The sequence below is a fragment of the Furipterus horrens genome, unplaced genomic scaffold (genome assembly GCF_987537825.1).
Source record: "Furipterus horrens unplaced genomic scaffold, mFurHor1.1.pri manual_scaffold_7, whole genome shotgun sequence".
NCBI lineage: Eukaryota > Metazoa > Chordata > Mammalia > Chiroptera > Furipteridae > Furipterus > Furipterus horrens.
Window position 1 is genome coordinate 122070611 of NW_028327177.1, and position 20721 is coordinate 122091331.

Here is a 20721-nt window from a genome sequence, read left to right on the forward strand (position 1 = left end):
TGGGTTGCCTCATTGTCTTTCATGTGGCTTCAACGCTCTTCCATCACCCATATAGCAAATTATCTGTATTAAAGTCCTTCTTTGTGAATTAGTTGGTGTGTTCCTGTTTTCTAGTTGCCCCACAGAAATAACCACATTTTTTCAATTTTTATACATTTGTATATTTGGTTGGATATGAAGGGAATAAGCAAGAAAGAATCAAATTTTACTGATGGCTTAACATGTGCTTCCTGGGGCTTGGCACTTTTAAATGGCTTGTATAGTTTAGTCCTCAAAATAGAACTGTGGGAAACATATTGTCATTATTCTCCTTTTACAAAAACAAATCTGGATATCAAAAATGTGTGGTGGCTCGCCCAAAGATACAAATCCAGTAAGCGGAACAGCTGAAATTCTAACATAGGCCATTTTTTCCTCTTTATCAGTCATGGAATAAAAACCAGGCTGGGACTTCATCTTGAAAAAATACTGGAGTGGGTATCACTATAACTATCAGAGGTTGTAGCACAATTGACTTAAACTTTTTTTTACAAGCATTGAGTTAACTAGTGAGACAGCAGGAAAATGTAACATAATTAGTACAAGCTTTAATATCTGACACTGCCTTTGCAAGACCGAGGCAGTAGAGAAAGCCTAGGTCCTGCTTGAGGCAGCTTCATGCCTTCTAATTAGTCTTTTTTTTCTGATTATTATTAACTTTTTGATGTAAAAAGACAAGGCATGATGAATAAAAGTGTGAATTATGTTCAGACCGCTGATCGATGAGAATTCCACAGTCAAACACAAATATATCTTAGTTCCTAATCATTTGTATTCATTTATTTCCCTACGAGCTGGAATATTTTTCTAGCGTGATTATTGCAGATAATCTTCCCTTTATAAAATATTCCCCTGGCTTCTGCTGTGAAGAGTAAAGAGCACTGAAGTAAGCCTCTGAGGGACTGAATTAGTCTTGGCCTTAACATTTACTAGCTGTGTGACCTCGAGAAAGCTGTTTCAGTCATCTGAGGTGCAGATTCCTCATCTAAAAATAGGAATAATTATGTTTTGTCTGCCTCCTGCAATGGGTCATTTTGAGGATAAAAAAAAGCAGAATGGTGATGCATTTTGAAAAAATACAAATTGCTATAAAAGCGTAAGGAATCATGTTTATTAAAGCACGTTCACATTCATTATTGCATCTTTATCCTCAGAGCAATCTGCCACAAGTACTTTCCCTCATCAGTCAAAAGCATGAATATGAAAAAGGTTAAGTGTGAAGAACAATTTTACAAAAGCCTTGCAAATAGTTTCAAAATTACCTTTTTTTTTTTTCCTGCTTTAACAAATGGCAGTCTTTGAAATTGGTAGCCTTCCTGGGCATTTTTAGCTATGTATACACAAGGGGTTTTCCTGCCTATCCTAGTCTCCTGGTGATGCCAACATCTGGGGCAAATTCACTAAAACCATATGAAGCTGAAAACTGGAGTCATGATCAGGTGAATTGACACAAGGAATAATTCTACCATTTTAGATGCTGATTTTAGGTATTCTTCAGACATCAGTCTTAATATTCTAATAGATTTTTCCCTATGAAGAGTTCTATGAAGAAATAAATGAAAGGAGAAAAATGATTGTGAAATTCCTTACATTTATCAAATTATCTAATGTCTAAGGACTAGTCCTTACGTTTACATATTAAAAAGGGCAGCTAAAGTTTCAGGAACAGGAGGAGTATATCTCTTATCAGCACACATAAACCAGCTTTCATGGGGAACATCAGCCTTCAAGGATCTGCTAAAGAAGTGGATTCCCTTGCTCACTGACCTCAAAACCCCTTCTACCTTAAACATTCAGTGCATATTTCTAAATGTCTATGTGCCTGGCACTGAGCTGAACAGGGAGCTGCATATAAAGACTAGACAGCATTCATGCATTAAAGAACTGAGCGGATCAACCCCATCATGCCCCACAGCCCCCATCTCCCACCAAGTACAATGATGCTTGGGGGCAGAGAGCCTGTGTTCAGAGCACCAGTCGTGACACTGCTGCTGACTTCCCTCCTGACCTTGACCAGGTTACTTTTCTCTTTCCTTCCTACTTACAGAAATGTGATATTGCAAGTGGGCGAAAAAAGAGAAAACTAAAAGGTTGATAAGCAGAAGGGGTTCAATGCATTCCACCCGGTGCTCCTATGGAGTTTCATATGCATTTCAGGTTTTGGAATCGAGAGAGTTTCATGGCAATATCTACAGTTTTAAAGGCTGTGCAAACCTGGAGTTCACATTCGATGGAAGCTGGCTTCCAGCTGCTTCATAACGTTTTTAACGCTGCGACAGAGCAAAGCATCTTCTTATTTTCAACCCTAGCAATTTGGTTCAAGCATGATCTCAACCACTTTAAGCTTTGATATTTCTAGTCACTTCTTACGCTGTATTTTCTCTTAATGCCACCAATCATGTGTGAAATTCTGTTGCAAAACTAATCTTTGTGGGAAATGATATGTAATGGCTTCTTGAAAGAAAGAGAGAGAGGGCAGCGACTATGACCTTTGTTGTTTTTTGACATGTTTTTCATAGTGTAATACAAATGGAAACATCTTTTTCTTAAGGTCAAAGTAGAAATAGAATTCCACTCATACAAACATCACTCTTAAGCAGGAAAAACCTTGAACATTATTCTTATGACTTGATTTTAAAAACCTCTAATGTATGTAATGGCTGTTAAAAGCCAGCTGTGCTCAAAAAATAGTTTAATTTCCTTCTTATTAATGCAAGACTTAATGTTTTACCTTTCAAATATGTAAAAAGATTTGGGAATATACAGAAGAAGTGAATAAGGAATAATATTTGAGGATTTATATAACAAGGCACAATTCAATAATCCAGTGTTAAAATACACACAAGCCAACACGTCTTATCAAGGGGAGGTTTCAAGTTAAAAGTAGCTGTGACCACTTCTTCTGGAATAGAAGTCAGAAACCACTAATTTAAATTTTTCACTTGCTTTTTAGAACAATTATACCACCCACAAAAGGGTAAGTTTGCAAATTGTCATTATCTCATGAATTTTGAAACTTATCCCTTAAATAAACCCATCTATCTCATTTCCATATAATTAAAGCAACTAAGAAGGCTCTTAAAAAAAAAAAAAACAGGAAAAATTTAGCTCAAAATTTAAGGGTGTGAATTAATAAGGAATCCATATTACTGTCATAGTGGTGAAATTTGAAATTTGGTTCCTTAAAATAAGAACTTCATATGAATTTAATAGAGAACAGTCTTAAGGGAGAATTCTTTATGGTTTTTGAAATACTTTTCAATTTCAGGTTCCCACATATTTTCCTTTCTGATAGTATTCACTGGTCACATTCTCCATCCCTGTTATGTAGTAATATATTATATGTTGTTTAGATTCATTTGTAATAAAACATAATGGTAATGACTTCAAATTTTAAAAAGTGGGAACCTGGACTAACAAATTTCCTCCTGAATTATTCTGTCTCTGGTTCATCCTCAGGAAGACAGAAACACCTCCGGAGTATTTATAAGACTCTAGTGGACCTAATTCCCCATAACAGATCACTCAGTACAGACTAATTAGACCCAGTTAAATGTTTCCACTGAAAACACCAAAAAAGAGGAATGTTTTGCTCTGCTGCCTGCTGGTTTCTGTTCATTTCCTTCCTCATAACCTTGCCACTTAACTGTTTTTCTAACATACTGCTTTAGAGGTGAAACTTGATGGTCCAGCTAAAGCCAAAAGTATAAATGCTGACTTAAGAATATTCTAAACATCTCAGGGGAAAAACAAAAGTCCTTCTTATGAAAATGTGCAGGCATGCTTATTATAGGCAGGTGTGTTGGCTTCTGGTCCAGAACTGTCCTACTAATTTTGTCCTGGCTGTTATATTAAAGACTTCCTCAATTAAGTATTTCTTGTTAGGGTAGGCACACCACTAAGTGTTTTTCCTATTTTTCTTAGGCATTTTAAGGAAGACAGTGAATCCACAATTAACACCAAGCTGAACTTGAATGGCTCACTCATGCTTTCTAAATTTCACCAGCTCTTTTCTCCAGGTTTAATCAATATGCCCTTAATAGGAGCATGTAGTGTGAGTTTTAGTATTTGTCTCTCAGTTATGCTCATTTAAGGTGTATCATTTCTTCCTTCACGTGGTTGACTCAGTGCCTGATAATGTCCTGATTATTGCCACATAAAATTTCCTCAGCCCAATCAGCCTCCCATTTTCTCTCCTGATGGCAGAGGGTGGCAACATGGCACCTCTCTGGCCAACCACGCACAATTTCTGAGGTTGACATGACCAGTGGAACCACTCATGGCTCCAGCAGTGGAGAAATGTGTTGGGCCAGATGGAAAGGGGGAGATGATTCAGACATAAGGTACTTATAGCTGAAGACAGTACATGGTTACAACCTTTTGCCAGGCTCTGAGAAATAGGATGCACTCAAGCAAAGAACCTGCCTTCATACCAGCACACTCCTCTTAACAAAACTGTAACCAGGAAGCTCCAGTCTGTTGTACTGATAATAACTCACGACCTCTCTTCCTTAATCTGGAGACAAGTCTCCCAACTGCCTTGCTTTTATTTCTGGATAAACTTTTAATGACTAGTCATCCTTGGCACATGTAATTTTTAACTATGTAAGATATTTATGGGGGTGGAGAGAGTAACTTCATAAGCATTTATTACTCTCCCTTGTATTTACAGTAAATTCCAATCAGGTTGCTGACTGGAATTTTCTTTGCTTCTTTCTTTCATGTGAACCTTATTTTTAACTCTAGGTAATGAATGCAAGATCGATAGAATAAGTAACAAAAGTATCCAGGGTTACTGAGCAGCAAACTCTTAAACTACTGCGCAGTAAGTACGAATGAACAATTATTGAAAACACCACACTGAAATCTCAATAGGAGATAAGTGTGAGGCTTAAGCCATTAAAAGAGTCCATTAGTCATGTGAGTCTGAGACAGCACACTGAAAACATGAGCTATTCTTGAGAACTGGAAATATTACATATTCTACCAACTTGAATGCAAACAGCTGACTCCCACTGAGCAAGGACAGGGTCCAACTGCCGGGTCCCTAGGGTAAGAAGGCACACAGAGAAACAGAGAGGCTGAGCCAGCCTGTTCAGGCAATGATTCTTCAGTTATATTGGGGGGAGGGGGGTGCAAAACTGACAAACTAGATTGTTTACAAGGGAAGTAAATATCCTCCCTGCATATCTATTTATCACATATTACAGCATCATCATGCTCTTCATCCCTCCCTGCCCATGACACAAATAAAAGAATTCTGACATCTCTACCCCATCCCCACAAATCACCAGAAAAGCCCCAAAATGCAGCCCGGCTCTCCCTTTGTCCCTGTTCTCCCTGTCTTGATAAATCATTTGCAGTTCAAAAAATGAAGGGAAAGTAATAGACAAAGTAATAGCGTCATTCTGAAAAATTACCTGGAACAGCTAAAATTTTGGACATGCACATAAATACACACATATATGTACATATTGGCATAGTCTAGGGATCTGCAAACATTAGAATGCTGTTGAATCTTTACATTGCTAAATGCTTCTTGCCCTCACTCTTGTACCACACATTTTATTAGAGACAGGTGGGCTCTCAGTTCTGGATGCCTAACAGCCTGAGCAAGGGGCTACATAGCACGACCTGAAAGAAACAGCATTCCTGAATCCACACGATTTCCTCCGGGAATAGAAAAACATACCTCATGCTGGAATTATGGCAAGACTGAACCATGCTCATGACACAGAGGGCAACTTTAGCCTTGCCTTTAAAAGAGTATCATTTCTTTTGAAGTAGGACATCGCATTTCAATGTGTACTATTAAAAACTTGCATTGCATGGTAAAACTAACTGCCTTGTGAATCACCCTGTGTTACAAGACAGCTGGACTAGCATACAGTTGATAACATGAGCTAGCCCAGTGAACGTTTTTCCAATACACACATGATAATTCAGTACAGCATGGATGGCCCCTGACCAGTACTTTTAGACTATACCACTACTCTAGTTAATGCTACTTCCTCACTGCAGTCACGTAAGAAATTATTGCGAGAGGCTGAAAACTTTAACTAAAATTACTATGTTCCACCCTTCAAATATCATTACAGATACCAACATTTTCTTTTGTACACAAGATATATGATCTTTACAAGCTTTTCCACTTATCAAAAATATATTCATGAAAAATAATCACTAATCACTTACTATATATTAATTGCCAATAAACAAGCTTACTACCTCCATCATTAACCCCTGCAAAAGGGTGTTGTTTAACTCTGGGTTCTGCTTCAATTTGGCTATGAAGAAATGAAGACTGTCACTTCCAAATCAAGTTTAGTTATTTTAAGATCTCCTTCCTAGTAAAGCACAAATTATAGGGAAATCAAAACTGCTGTCAAGACAACTAAAGGCATTCAGCTTTTTAAACTTGCGTTTCTTTCGTACTTTCACAAATGTTTAAAGGATCAAGAAAACAAAACAAAGCAAATAGTATGCACAGAAATAAATACCCAAGAAACTATTACTGCTCTAAATGCATTTATCCAAATATTTCTTTAATCTGAAAAATGACTCTAGACTTCATATTTAAAGCTAACCAAGAAATCACGCAGACCATTTGCCTCTTGGAATCCTTCCCTAGTCCCTCTCCAGCTGCTGTCACAAACCTTTTAATATCAGATAGATGCCCTTAGACGATGACACCGGATGGAACTCACAGAAGGAAAGCATAACTTCAGGGAGGAAGGGATATTCAGTCTTAATCCGTGGCTTCTTACTCCGTGACGAGGGTCTGCGTTCTCTCCTAGCAGTAAGTTGCCGCGTTACAGTGAGAATGTGCAGCTCCCCACCTGCTTACAGCGCTCCACTAAGAGCCCAGATCTAAGCCTCAACATGTTTTCTGGCAATACAGGCAGCTCAGCTGAAAACAGAAGCGAGGCTTCCACCGCGGCGCCCAAGTACACCGCGCAAAGATTTAACAGCTCCGAGACCTCCAACGTTTAAAATAACATGCATTTTGCGCTAGGCTGCTCTAGGGAGATGGAAAACTGGGCAGAGAATGGAGTGTTCTCAGCTGCTTAACCGCTGCACACCAACGTTTTCCCCTTCTGCCTCCGAATTAGGGAAAAACCGAAATGCTCAATGAAGCACTAAGCCCTCGCAGCATCAGTAGTATGGGAACTTAGTTTTACATTCCATTAAGTTAGCCCATGACTTCCCACGCCACACCATTTCTCCTTCGCTTAGCTACAAAAGCCAACTTCATGCAGACAAATCAAGGCAAAGTTTATCCACCCCCACCCCGTCTCTCTTCTTTTCCAACTCAAACTCATCCAGGACTAATAAACAGCCCCAACTGTAGCACAAAGGAACGCTTTGAAGGCTGCACCAGCCTGGTCCTCCAGTTGCCAACTGGAGGTAGCTTTGATGTAAATAGAATCTTGCGGTTTAAAGATGTTTTCTAAAGGGCTGGTCTGCACCGATGAAGCGCTGGGCACCTCTGGAATGACACCATCCGACAGAACACTCACCAAAATACATTATGTTTCTCATTAATCGGACAGCTGGAACCCCACCGCAGCGTCTTCAGCATCAGCTCGCACCCAAGGCTGACACGCAGAGCAGAGCCGTTTCATGCTACAGTCCGCGGCGGAAGCGTCCCCGGCGTGGAGAGCAGCGAGCGCCCGCCGAGCGTGCGTCCTCGGCGGGATGAGCGCCTCGCAGGCTGCCGTTCACGGGCTACGGTCCCCGGCGGCTGGAGCCTGCGCTTGGGCTGCCTGCTGCACTGCCCATCCTTACTGTAATCCGACTCCTTGCGATGTCCTTGCCGCGCCTGTGACATCAGGACTGAGAGAGTACTACAAACAGACCCCCCCCACCCCGCCACACCCCACCCGCGGTTAGCAGCGGCTCCAGGAGGAGCTCCGATGGCCTGCCTGGACCAACCATGGCTCTCGGGAAGCTTTAACGATCTCAGAGACCCGGAGGGGGCGGAGTGAGGTGAGCGGGAGGCTCTTAAAGAGAGAAGGGTCTCTGGATCCACGCTGGGGATATTCACCGGTGTGCGGGAGGGGATGTGCTTAAGGGGAGGTCTGCCATTCACGTGTAATTAGACACACTTTTATCCGCTCCTCCCGTGAATGTCATCATCTTCGCCAAAATTAAGCGTCCCCTACCAAGTTAAAAAGGCAGTGGGATGAGGAGGGATGCTGTCCCGTGTGCCTGCATTTTCTTTGCCATGGGCTTGAGGGTTTCTTGTTTGTGATGTTTACACCCAAGAGCAATAAAAGATTCACGGGACCATTGCTAGGAAAACAGGGGTTTTCACTTAGGAGTGATCATAGAGAGCCGGAAGTTGGTGAAGAGTTATTTTCATTTCTTGAGTATTATTCTGAGCTAGGGTGATTAGAGAAATGTAAAGAGAAATAGCTGGTCATAAAAGCCTCCTCCCAGTTTCACAAGATCACATTTGCTGCCTCTCTTAGTAGGTAGTAGAAAGAACACTGAGGCTGAAATGATCTTTGACCCCTAAACGGGAGACACCTTTAGCCTGAAAGGCAACCAAGATTGTGTCAAAACTGCAATCTAATCACCAGTATGATATAGAAAAATGCACACACACTCCCATTAAATTTGCGATGAACAGTCAAGAAAGACAAAGCTTAGCAAAGCCTCTGGCTCCTCCAATGGTCTAATGAATTGCAGTTCTTGTCTTACATAGAAGAGGATGTTAGAACGAAATCCCTGAAAGCTTAATACTTAAATGCTCAGCATGGAAAATAAACCCATAGAGCAAGTTCAGTTTCCTAAGAACTCCTCACTTTGCAACCCAACTTAGCTACTGGACCATTTAAACTTAAACATTTCTACAAAAAGTCTATGAAATGAAGAACTGAAGATAAAGAACTGTAGCCTATAAAAGGAATCAGTTGATATACATTTTTTCCTTTTTTTTTTTTTTTTTTTTTTTTCTTTTTGAATGTAGTGAGGTGGCACTGGTTAACAAAATTATTCAGGTTTCAGGTGCACCATTCCACAACACATCATCTGTACATTACTGTGTGTTCACCACCTCGAGTCAAGTCTCCGTCCATCACCATTAATCTCCCCATACCCTCCTCCACTCATATATATTTTAATATGAATGTTTATAAGCCATGTTAGTAAATATCTCTACATTTTAATATTAAAATATTCAAGGGTCTCTCCTCGAACAATTCTGTATCTGTTGGTGGATTTAAAGCGTACTATTGGAACTAGGGGGCTGAAGTTCACAACAATAACAGCTTGCTATACAATCTTACAAAAAAGCTTAACCCTCAATTTCCTTTTCGTGAAAGGAACACTCGGACCAATATCCTCGCTCACGGTGAATTATAAAAAGTTTGGTGAATGCGAATAGGCAACCATATATAAATCAGAAACATTACAGTGAGTCTTAGCATAAATCTAGTGATGTTCTTTTAGAAATAAGACTCTTCATGTAAAGCCCTTTGGAGGAAGAAAATTTAAATAGTAAAGAATATTTACTTTTTTACTCCTTCTAAAAAGTTAAAAATAAAAATAATGTTACAGGAAAATACCGAAGAAAGCACATAAGTGTTTTTCCTTTTGGACAGATGGAAATCATCCCAAAGCCCAAATTAATGGCCAGTCCCTCGGGCAGAAAAACCGTCTGTGGGGGAGCTTATTCATGAAACTCGTCAGCTGCCTTGACCTCCTACTTGGGCTAGGGGGCACTGCAGTTTAATGTTAGAATTTTTGGTCCTTTTGAGTTCCTGTAGTTAGGAGATGCAAGCATTAAGAGTGGAGTTTAAAAACAGGAGATTTGAGGCACTGAAGGATTGTCCTAATAATTAATAACACCCTTGCATTTGCATGGCATTTGCAGTTACAAGGTACATTCAGTTATGTCATCTTTCTTACTCACAAACTGAGATATAGAAATGTGGATATTATTTCACAAACGAACAACGTGAGACTCTGAAAAGTTAGCAACTTTTTCAATGATCTGGTCATTAGAGAATAGTTATCTTACTACCTGTATGTTGAATTTATGTTGCAGTCCCCAGTAGGTTTCTTTACTCAAAAAAATAAATGATAAATTTCCCATTTATAATGGCCAGGGTAAATTTCTTCCCCAAATTATGTCACTACATGCTTCAGGAAATAAAAAAAAACAGCTATAGGGTCACAAATATACAGGCAGAGAATATCTGGTAACTGAATATTCCAGCCTCTGCCTGGTCTATAGAGGAGTAAGCCTGAAAGAGCAATATGTAGCCTCTGAAAGAATAGGTCACCCAAGAGGCAACTAGTGTTACATTTGAACTATGGAGTTCTGTTCAATCAAAAAAAGGAAGGTATCCTTTTTATTTAAAGGTGTGTGTCCCTCCCCAGCCCTTCAGTTAAGAATTATTGGAATGCCAAGGCCCCAGATACAAACATTGCTTGTTTCTGGATGGAAAACAAGTGATTTTAATGTTAATTTTACATTCTCTAGTATTTCACTAAAGTTATTTGTATATCATATAATTAAAAAAAACATTAAAATGTAACTATTTTTGTTTTGAAACAGAACAACATCCAAATGAAGGCACAACTAGACACGGGGCTGTAGATGTGCCATCAGTGCCTGAGAGATGCTCCCATACGTCAACTCAAGGACAGGACCTAGCAGCTCCCAGGGGAGGACCGGATTCACACTCCTGGCCTTTATCTGTCACTAAGAAGGTTTTAGAAGCTGGGAGATTCTGAAGAGGAATCAGCCATTGATTTTCAGAGAGAACTATATTGTTTACTATGAAAACAAAGGGTGCCCTAAAACCAGTTACATATTTGGGGTTAAAACTTCAATAAATATAAAATAAAAATTCTAAGTGATAAGAAAAAAAATCATGGTATCTTGAGAATTTTCTCTCTGCTCAGATATCCAGATAGCTACCCTCTGGATCCCTTGTCTCCTTTGGGTCTTGCTCAAAGGTTTGCCCTGCTCTCTCTTTTCACAGTTTCAGACTGCCTTGGTCCCTCCCCTAGCCTTTCCTAACCTCCTCCCAACCCTTATGATTCTCCACAGCAATTACCACCATCTGACATCTATTTATTTTGGTCACTCTTCCCTGGAATATAATCTCCATGAGGGCAGAGATTTCTGTTTGTTGTTCACTGTTGTATCTACAGTTCTTAGAACAGTATCTGGCACATGTTGCTACTCCATAAATATTTGTGAAAGAATGAAAGAACATACTGAGTACAACCAAACTGTGTGCAAAACATGACACTTTTTTGTGTGCCTGCCGTCAATTCTTTGAGGTTGATGGTGTCTTATGCAAAGTGTTTACAGAAATTGAATTTGTCCATGCTTAGCAGCAGCTGTTCTTAAATTCCATGCAATACAGATAGATGCCAGGTGGGACTGCAGGCCACAGTCTGGGAGCTTGCTGTCCTTTCAAGTTCTCATAGCTGTATGCAACAGTGATTTAGTGTTGAGTTCACACACCCCAGTTGTCTTACATTGTCTTCCCTGAGCCTCCGTTTCATCCCTTACCTGTATCGCAGCAATAAAATTTTATCCAATGTTCCTGATTCCAGACTTGGCTCAAGACCAATCTATTCTCCACATCTGATCTATTATTATCTTTCTAAAGCAGAGATGATCAAGTCACACCCTTAGTAATCATCAGTGTCTCTCTATTTCACCTACCAAGGTATAGAAAACCTTCCAGTTAGGTCCCTGATTACTCCTCCAGTTGTGAATTCTTCACCTTTCATACTCTTCACTATAACATATTGTGTGACTACTATTCCTCTAAAGACTGTCCTCTCTCTTACCTGCTCTCACTACTTGGACATTCAACCTTGGTTCTCTGTTCAAGTATTATTTCTCTGAGGCCGCTTTCCTAACCTCCAGACTGAATGAGGTGCTGCTTCTATTTTTTAATGTAGCAAACAAAACTTTTTTTCATATAGCACACAACACAAATACCTAATCTAGCACTTAAGTAGTGTGAGAATTTTCCTATATTTGCTTGCTTCCTAAGTAACAGAGGATGCTCTTGTATCTCCATGACCTAATACAAATTAGTATTTAATGAACGAATCTATTCTTAACCTATTCATTCATTCAGTATTTATTGAATAAATTCAATATCTTTTGAATGCCTGATTTGTATCATCCATTGTTCTAGGTGTTGGATAAAGAGCATTGCAGAAAGAGCAATGGGAGACATGCCGGAGGGGTACCAGAAAGAGCAGCAACGGCAGAGTAGGTATCGAAGAGTATGTAAGTCTTAAAGTCAAGTGGGTCAGATGGAACCTAATTTGGTGTGATTTTGTAGGCCACAGTGTAAGGACTTTGACCTTTATTCTGACTTATATAGGATGCCCTTGAAGTAACATGATTGTGCATATTTTAATAGGTTCACAATGACTAATGTATGGAGAATGGACTAAAGGAAACAGGGACAGAGACAAGGTGGCCATTTAGGTAACCTTTATAATAATCTAGAACTGGTGACTTGGACTAGGTAGGGACAGTAAAGATGGTAAAAAGTGGTTGGGGTCTGTCTATACATACGTCAAAATAGGTTAGTAGGATTTAAGATGTGTTGGGTAGGAGATGGAAGAATAAAAGAGAGTAAAAGATGACATTTCCACTAGCTAATATGGAGGAGACTGTGGAAGAACATGCCTGGTTGAGGGTAAAAAGGTAGTTTGAAATACCTATTACATATTCAAGTGGGAATGTTCCATAGCAGTTTGACTATTATGGGTCTGAAGTTCAGGGGAGAGTTTTGGGGTTTATATTTAAATTTTGAACTAATCAACTTTTAGATGGTAATTAAATTCATGAGGTCAGATGATATCTCTCAGGAACTATAGATGGAAATGGAGACATGAAAAGGCTAACACTGAACCCTAGTACATTATAAGGAAGAGACCAAGTATTTTGGTATTTGGTGATTGACTATTTGTTGAAAGCATAATAATTTATTGAATAAATATTTGTTGACATATGAATGACATTTTATGAAATGCTATTTATTTTAAGCCTGAGTTTGCCTCTGTCTGATATACCACCATCCACTGTAAAAAGAGTTTGAAAAGTGGAGATATAAGTAATTTGTCTTATACAGGAACAAATGCCTAATTCAATTGATCTGTTTAGTGTTTTGATCAGAATTTTTTTAGATTGTATAGACACTGTTATAAACTCATAAATTATTTTATTTCCAGATTCTCACTTGAAGTTTCCATTGAAATTAATGCTTAGGGACCTTAGTCTAAAAAATGAATTGCCCACAAGAAAAGACATGCTAATATCTTGATAAAAATAAAACCTATAAATACTATAATATTCCAAAATTCTATATAAATTTCCATGACTTTACAGACATCCAATAACTCCATTCTCTACAGGGTACTATCTGTTATGATAATCAGTTAATAGAGGCTCTTTAAAAATATTTACTAACTGGCATTGAGAGCCTGCTTAGAATTCTTCCCTTAGAGCTGTCTGTGACCTAGGCTTGGGGATGTTTATTCATTCAAAAAATAGTTATTAGAGCCCTGGCTGGTGTGGCTGAGTGAATTGAGCATCGGCCTGAGAACCAAAGGGTTGCTGGTTCAATTCCCAGTCAGGGCACATGCCTGGGTTGTGGGCCAGGTCCCCGGTTGGAGGTGTAGGAGAGGCAACCACACATTGAAATTTCTCTCCCTCTCTTTCTCCCACTTTTCCCTTCTCTCTAAAAAATAAATGAATAAAATATTTAAAAAATAGTTATTAGATACTCAATAATATTGTGAAGTACTAATGTAGGCACTGAGGGTACATCAATAAAATTACAGAAATCTCTGTCTACAAGGAGCTTCATTCTAAGGGCTTCCCTATTCTTACTTGTCCAGTAGGATTTGGAACCCTTTTCACCTTTCTCTGATGCAGAGAAAAGGACCTAAACCACCCTTTATCTCATTCATTCATGAGTTACAGTTTGTTGCTTCTTTTCCTCCAATAGAATTGATATGAGAGCAGGGGCATGTCTACCATGTTCATGCTATATCTGGTGCCTCAAACAGTGTCTAAGCAATAGAGGGTTTACAGTAAATACTTTTTAAGTGAATACATATATCAAAAGTCTTCTACTTCTAGAAGATGTACCATTAGAATCCTACTTAGAATATAGTTATATTCTACCTGGAATAACTTTTCTATTCCCCTTTATTAGTCTAAATAGTTATATTTATCATCCCAAACTACCCCGCTATTTTGTTTTCCAATAATTCTTCCCTGGGCTTATGTATGACTCATGTGTTCCATTAATGAACTGCCAAACATTCTTTGTATAACTCTATTACAATATTTATCAGATTGCATTTCAATGACCAGTTCATATTGTCAATATCCTCCAAGTAGAATAAAGACCCTTTGGAGTCATGGAAAAAGTTATGTAAATGTTAATCCCTTGAATGTTTTAATATATCCCAGAACACAGCAGAAATGCAAGCCAAGAACCAAGAACATGGCATATTGGGTTAGTGACAAAAGTATACCATTAACATCAGACATTGTCCATAATTTAGGAAGCAGCAAACTTTGCTCTGGCTGGCAATAAGAATCAGAATTACATGGACAAGGAAGAGACAACAAGAGTAATCTTAGGATAGAGAAAAGTCCCAAACCTCTGAGGAAAGGCCAGCCAGGAACTAGAGAGCTCATTAGTCATTAGGCAGATCAGAAATTTTGTGGGTGGAGCAGGTCAGGAGGCCAATATGGGAGCCTGGTACTAGAGTCAAGAACAGAAAATTTAGGCAGAGAGTGATTTAGAAGTTAGTCAAACCCCTAGCTTCTCTTATAAGTGCCATTCATTAGTGCACTTGCCATGATTGATAGTACTGACTACCTTATAACCAGAAGCATCACAAGCTTCCTTTCTGAAGCCTTTCAGATTATCTCCATGCCTTGCCTCCCTTTCTTTCCTTTTCCCCCCCAAACCTTCAGGAAGTTGTTTATGTTTTATCTAGTGTTTTATAAACTGAACTCTGGCATGTTGTTAGTAGTGCCAGACCACCTAGGTTGATGCCTCACTTATAGGAAGTTAAATTATTATAACTATTATCATTACTAGCAAAAAAACAAAGAGATGAAGAGCTGGGGGGCGGTGAGGGGGAGAAGAGAAGGAGATGCTGCCTAACAAGGCACTGAACTCTAATGTCTGAACTCTCACTGCTCCTCAAAGCATTTGTCTATATTTAAGGAGATGAAGCACATATCCAAGAATATAAGTACAAACAAAGGCAATATAAAGTAAATGACAAGTAAATAATCTAGAAAATGTATATAAAAGTTTGATCAAAAATGAAATTATGATAGCTTTCAGGCAAACTTGGAAAACAGCAGGAAACATTTAGAATGAAAGCTTGGTCTTTTAACATTTGCCCAGATTGATAAAATGCAGAAAAGTTGTCAAACAATGTAAAACAAAGGTAGGGCTGTGAATGACATTATCTGGGTAGACCAAGAACAAATTAGAGTATTTGAGAGCAATTTTCATTAAAGATTTTCATACAAAGTAAAGTTGAAAAGGAAAACACAGAAGCCATGTTGTATGTGGTCTCACATTCCAGCTTGAAGAATTTGAGTTTTACTTAACAGATAATGTAGGAAGTGTTTGCTAAATGAATACATAAATGAGCCTCAAAGTGCTTCCAAAGACAGAAATGTAATAATACGGCTCCAAGGATATTTGGTGACAGGATAACATGAGTTAATACATCTTGTATAGCAGGTTGAAAGATCTTATACACTCCAGAGATTTCCAATTTTTCTTAAAATAAAATTCATTTATGGTTTCTGGGCAGCAATTTGAAAATCAGCCCTGTATCCACCCAGCTTCACTACAAATGTGCTTGCAAACAAAATGGAAGAAAACAGAAACATATTGAATTTCTTCTTTTGCTTAAAAAAAAAAAAAGATCCTTCAAGATAAATTGAGTACAGCTCTAGTAAATTTGGATGCTTTAGGTCATGGGCATTCCATTTTTATATATACTGTGATAATAACTATATAGAGTGAGCAGAGAGACAATGCATCTCTGCCCCAATGTTGCAAGAATTCACAAAGTAATTGAAAGTGTTTCCAAGTGTGCATAATTCTGTGCCTCCAGTCAAATACAGTGGATGGAAATTTGTTTGGCTTTCTCTGTCAAAATGTCTAAAACACATAAAGGAAATATGTAAGTGAAAAACAAAATATCACAGTTTCAATATTCTTTTAATTATATTTCAATTTCAATCTTGGCTTTGCTCACACATATTAATAGTCCTAAGGGCTCATCTCTGATCCTTTTGGTGGATAAAATGACCGAATGTGATTTTTTACCCTTGACTCAAAAATGTCAGTTCTGGAAATCTACAGTATTTGTCACCATGAATACCATTTAACTGAAGCAGTACCCAAAGGAACTCTGCACAGCCACACGTGAATACAACTGGAGGAACTTAATTAATCTTGCTGTCACTTTCATGATGCTTTTCATTAGTTTTGCTGCTATCTGATCAACTGGCCTTCTTCGTATTGGAAATGCTACCCACAGCCTCTTGTAAAAGCATTTTCAAAACGTAAACAAAAACTCACCTTTGTGGTAGGGAGCTTTTTTGCAGATGGACATTATTACTGCTACTCTATCTAATATGGAGAATATTCACATTTCATATTTAAGATTATGAAATCATAGAAAACAAACATTTACTCTGACCCTCAACTAAGAAAGTACTTTAAAATCTATGCACAGATTATGTATTTAAAGTAAAAGATCATGTATTTCTTTATATTTTTTTCATGAATACTGATGCTTAGTAAACTATCAGGAACTAGACTGACTATAAAATTCAATTCAGAAGAAATATAGACTTCATCGACCACTGGAAAATAAATTAGGTGAAAGTTGGATTTAACTGATACAATAAAGCAAGTGAGAATTCAATGACAGTATCACCCTTCTTTGAGTCATATTTTTGAAAATTTGTTTAATATGTATATATTTTAAGTATAATTTTATCAATATGCATTCTCTTTTTCACTGTTTTTCAATGCTGACCATAGTTTAATTTACTTAAAGTTGGAAAGATTTTACAAAACATTATCACATTTTGATGACAGTTGACTCTTGAATAACACAGGGGTTAGGGGTGCCAACCCCCTGCACAGATGAAAATGCATGTAAAATTTTTAACTCCTCCAAAACTTAGCTGCTAATACCTACTGTTGACTGGCAGCCTTACTAATAACATAGGTGCTCAATTAACACATCTTTTGTATATGTATTATATACTATATTCTTACAATGAAGTAAGCCAGAGACAGTAAGATGTTATTAAGAAAATCATAAGGAAGAGAAATATATTTGCAGTATTTAAAAAAAAAATCTGTGCATAAGTGGATCCACATGGTTTACACTCACGCTGTTCAAGGGTCAACTGTATATAAAAATCAGTTCACACCTATGGGATAGCCATGGAGAACTAGAAAAGGAATTCACTGATAGCTCAACTTATGTGGTGGGCACTGATGGAGAAATACAAGGAAGTAATGTGGCCCCTTCCTTCATCTGTGGAAGCCTGCCTCCGAAATAGTCCCCAGTGATGCCTGCTTTCCAGTAGTCACACTCTTATGGAGTCCCTTCCCACTTTGAAAAGGGATAACCTGTGTGACAGGATAATGTTGAAATGACCAAGTGTGACTTTCAAGATTAGGTCTTAAAAGGCAAAGTGGCTTCTTTTCCTCTGTCTTGGATCACATACTCTAGAGTAAGAGAGCTGCCATGCTCTGAGGATGCTCAAGAAACCCTATGAAGAAGCACACATTGGAAGGACTGGGACCTCCAGTTAACATCCAGCATCAAATTGCCAGGCATGTGAGTAAGCCCCTTGAAAGTGCATCCTTCAACTTAGGTCAAGCCTTCAGATATCTGTAGCCAGGATCAACATTTTATTCAATAAATAAAAACCTTGAGAGACCCCAAATCAGAACCAGCTAACTGAGCAACTCTCAAATTCCAGATTCACAACTACTGTGTAAGATGCTAAACATTTATTGTTGTTTTAAGCTTCTAAGTTTAGGATAGTTCTTTTTTAAGCACATCAATAGATAACTAATACACCATGGACCTTAACAGCCTAGTTATAACAATAAGACATCTGTACATTAATTAAAATTATCAAAATGTGATCTAGGGCTCAGGGAGATTGACATCAAGCCTCCAGGCTGCCGTATATTTCTTGGGGTCATGGTTTCTTCGTCTCTAAAATGCTGGTACGGGAATGAGTGTGTTCACTAATGCAAGAGCCTACCAATGTCAAAGAAGTAACACAGATGAATAAGATTTTATAAAATTTTGGTGGTTTAAAGAGTGTGTCATATATCAAGGGTGTGCCTGTTACTTACTGTCAATTGATAGTATGTGGCAAGGAAGTGCAGACCCAATGCTGTCAGATTCTTCAATTTTTTCCCAAAGCTTTTACATTCTATGACTACAGTATTACCCACTTGATAAAACTTCCATTTAATTTCAATTTGAAGCCATGGTTTTTTAACATTATGATTGAAACATTTTCTTTTTCATTTTTTCTTTTTTTGCATTTTTTTCAATATCTTCAGGATTTTATTCTAGGATTTCTATTATTGTATTGAGGAGGTCCACCCATTCTTCCCTTCTATCACTATCTGTACCCTCTCCCTCTATCTCACTATCAAACTTCTACCATTCATCTAATAACACATATTCCTCTCTTGACGGTCTACTCACATGGCACGTAATTAGTGACTACTACCTTTCTTATTTCTCAAGAGTTCTTTATCACACTTGTCCTACTAGGTATAGTTCCCTGTTTTTAATGTGAAATTTCATTAGGCAAAATGAACATGTCTCATTTATTTTATTGCCCACAGTTGGAGACAAGGATCCAAATTATACAAACAATGCCGGCCTGATATGCCCTGCCCATCTCCCTAAAATGACAGACCTGTTGCTCAGCTTCTATGAGTGCTGCAGACAGATAGTTTTCAACTGCCAGGAACTTTAGTTATTGTTTCAGCTGCTGGAAGCTGCTTTGCCAAGGTTTCTATCCTTTGTGGTGGATCATATCAAATGACCAACATAGAAGTACCCAGTGCTGTCTTTGGACCTGCAGCACAGCTCAACCTCTTCTCCCCACTCCAATTCCTCTTCTTCGCTTCACAGTGCTGATGCAGAGAGCTCCTTAATGTGTGTCCTACATGCCAACCTTCATGTGAGTCTAATTCTTGAAGAACCGGTCCTGTGACACTGTCATTGAGTAAGTAAGCATTCAATAGGTGCTTTGTGGTAAGTAAGCATTCAATAGGTGCTTTGTGGTATAAATTTAGGTCCCAAGAATTTACTGACAAACAAGACTAATTGCCCAAAGAAGAGAGTATGGTTATTCCTCCAGAAGCCCTTGAAATTGTTGGGTAACTTAGAAAGAGAGGCCATTTATTCTCCAGAGACATGTTGATTTTGGAATTAATGTAAGGAAAGGAAAGCCCAGAATTTAAATAAATGCCCTGTTCTGTGTACTCTATCTGAGTAATAGTGATGGTTCAGAACTGTCAGGTCTGCCAGGAGATACTCAATCATGATGTGCTCTTCTTTCTCTTCAACAAAGGTAATCACTCAGCATTTTACCTTTTCTAGAAGGTGTCATTGCTTTGAAAAGACAATAAAAGTCTCACAAGAGTTTCTATGTAGTGGAAAGCTTTCCTTTCACTTTCAAGGAAAGAACTAAAGGAGGAAAAGACCCTTATTAATTTGAGCCTGAAGAAATACATTAGCTTTGATGAACTCCCATAATTTTCCAGTATAAAATTTCTTGGGAAATTCTATTAAGAAAACAACAACAATAACAACAACAACAACAACAAAAAACAACAACTCATAGACACAGACAAAAGTATGGTGATTACCAGAGAAAAGGAGGGCTGGGGGAAGTTAAAAGAGGGTAAAGAGCAAATAAGTGGTGATGGAAGGAGACTTGATGAGGGGTTGTGAACCCATAATGCAATACACAGATGATGTATTGTAGAATTGTACATCTTAGACCTATATATTTATTAACCAATGTCACCCCAATAAATATAATAAAAATTTTAAAAGAAAAATTAAAAATAAAAGGCTAAAATAATAAATAAAAATAATAAAAATAAAATTTATTGCTCTGCCTGGTGTGACTCTGTGGATTGAGTGCCGTCCTGTAAACTGAAAGGTCGCTGGTTTGATTCCCAGCCAGGGCACGTGCCTGGGTTGCTGGCCAGCTCCCCAGCTAGGGGTGTGTGAGAGGCGACTAATCAATGTATCTCAGACATTGATGTTTCTCTTCCACTCTTTCTCCTTCCCTTCCTTTCACTCTAAAAATCAATAAATAAAATATTTTAAAAATTAAAATAAAATTTCTTGGGAAATCCTTTGAAATTGAGTAATGGATATGTTCTTTAGTGCCTATACTATATGATGCATATCTCTCAAAATTACATTGTTTTAGTTACATAACCAAACCATTCTTTCTGGAGGAAAAAAATAAACTTTGTTTTGGAAATATCTATGATGCAGAGATATGTGTGAAGAGTCTATCATAAATAAACTATCAACATTAAGCTCCTCTTAACGTCTGACTACATGTTA

General features: G+C 38.1%; 1 protein-coding gene across 1 annotated transcript in view; it reads right to left on the minus strand.

The window, feature by feature from the left end:
• The window catches only part of ZNF385D (zinc finger protein 385D), a 288666-nt gene extending 280863 nt beyond the window's left edge, over positions 1-7803 (minus strand). Inside the window, exon 1 of the mRNA XM_090283015.1 lies at positions 7560-7803. Coding sequence (XP_090139141.1) covers positions 7560-7581 — 22 coding nt within the window. The 5' untranslated portion in view covers positions 7582-7803. The remainder of the gene's footprint in view (positions 1-7559) is intronic.
• Between the last annotated feature and the right edge of the window lie 12918 nt (positions 7804-20721).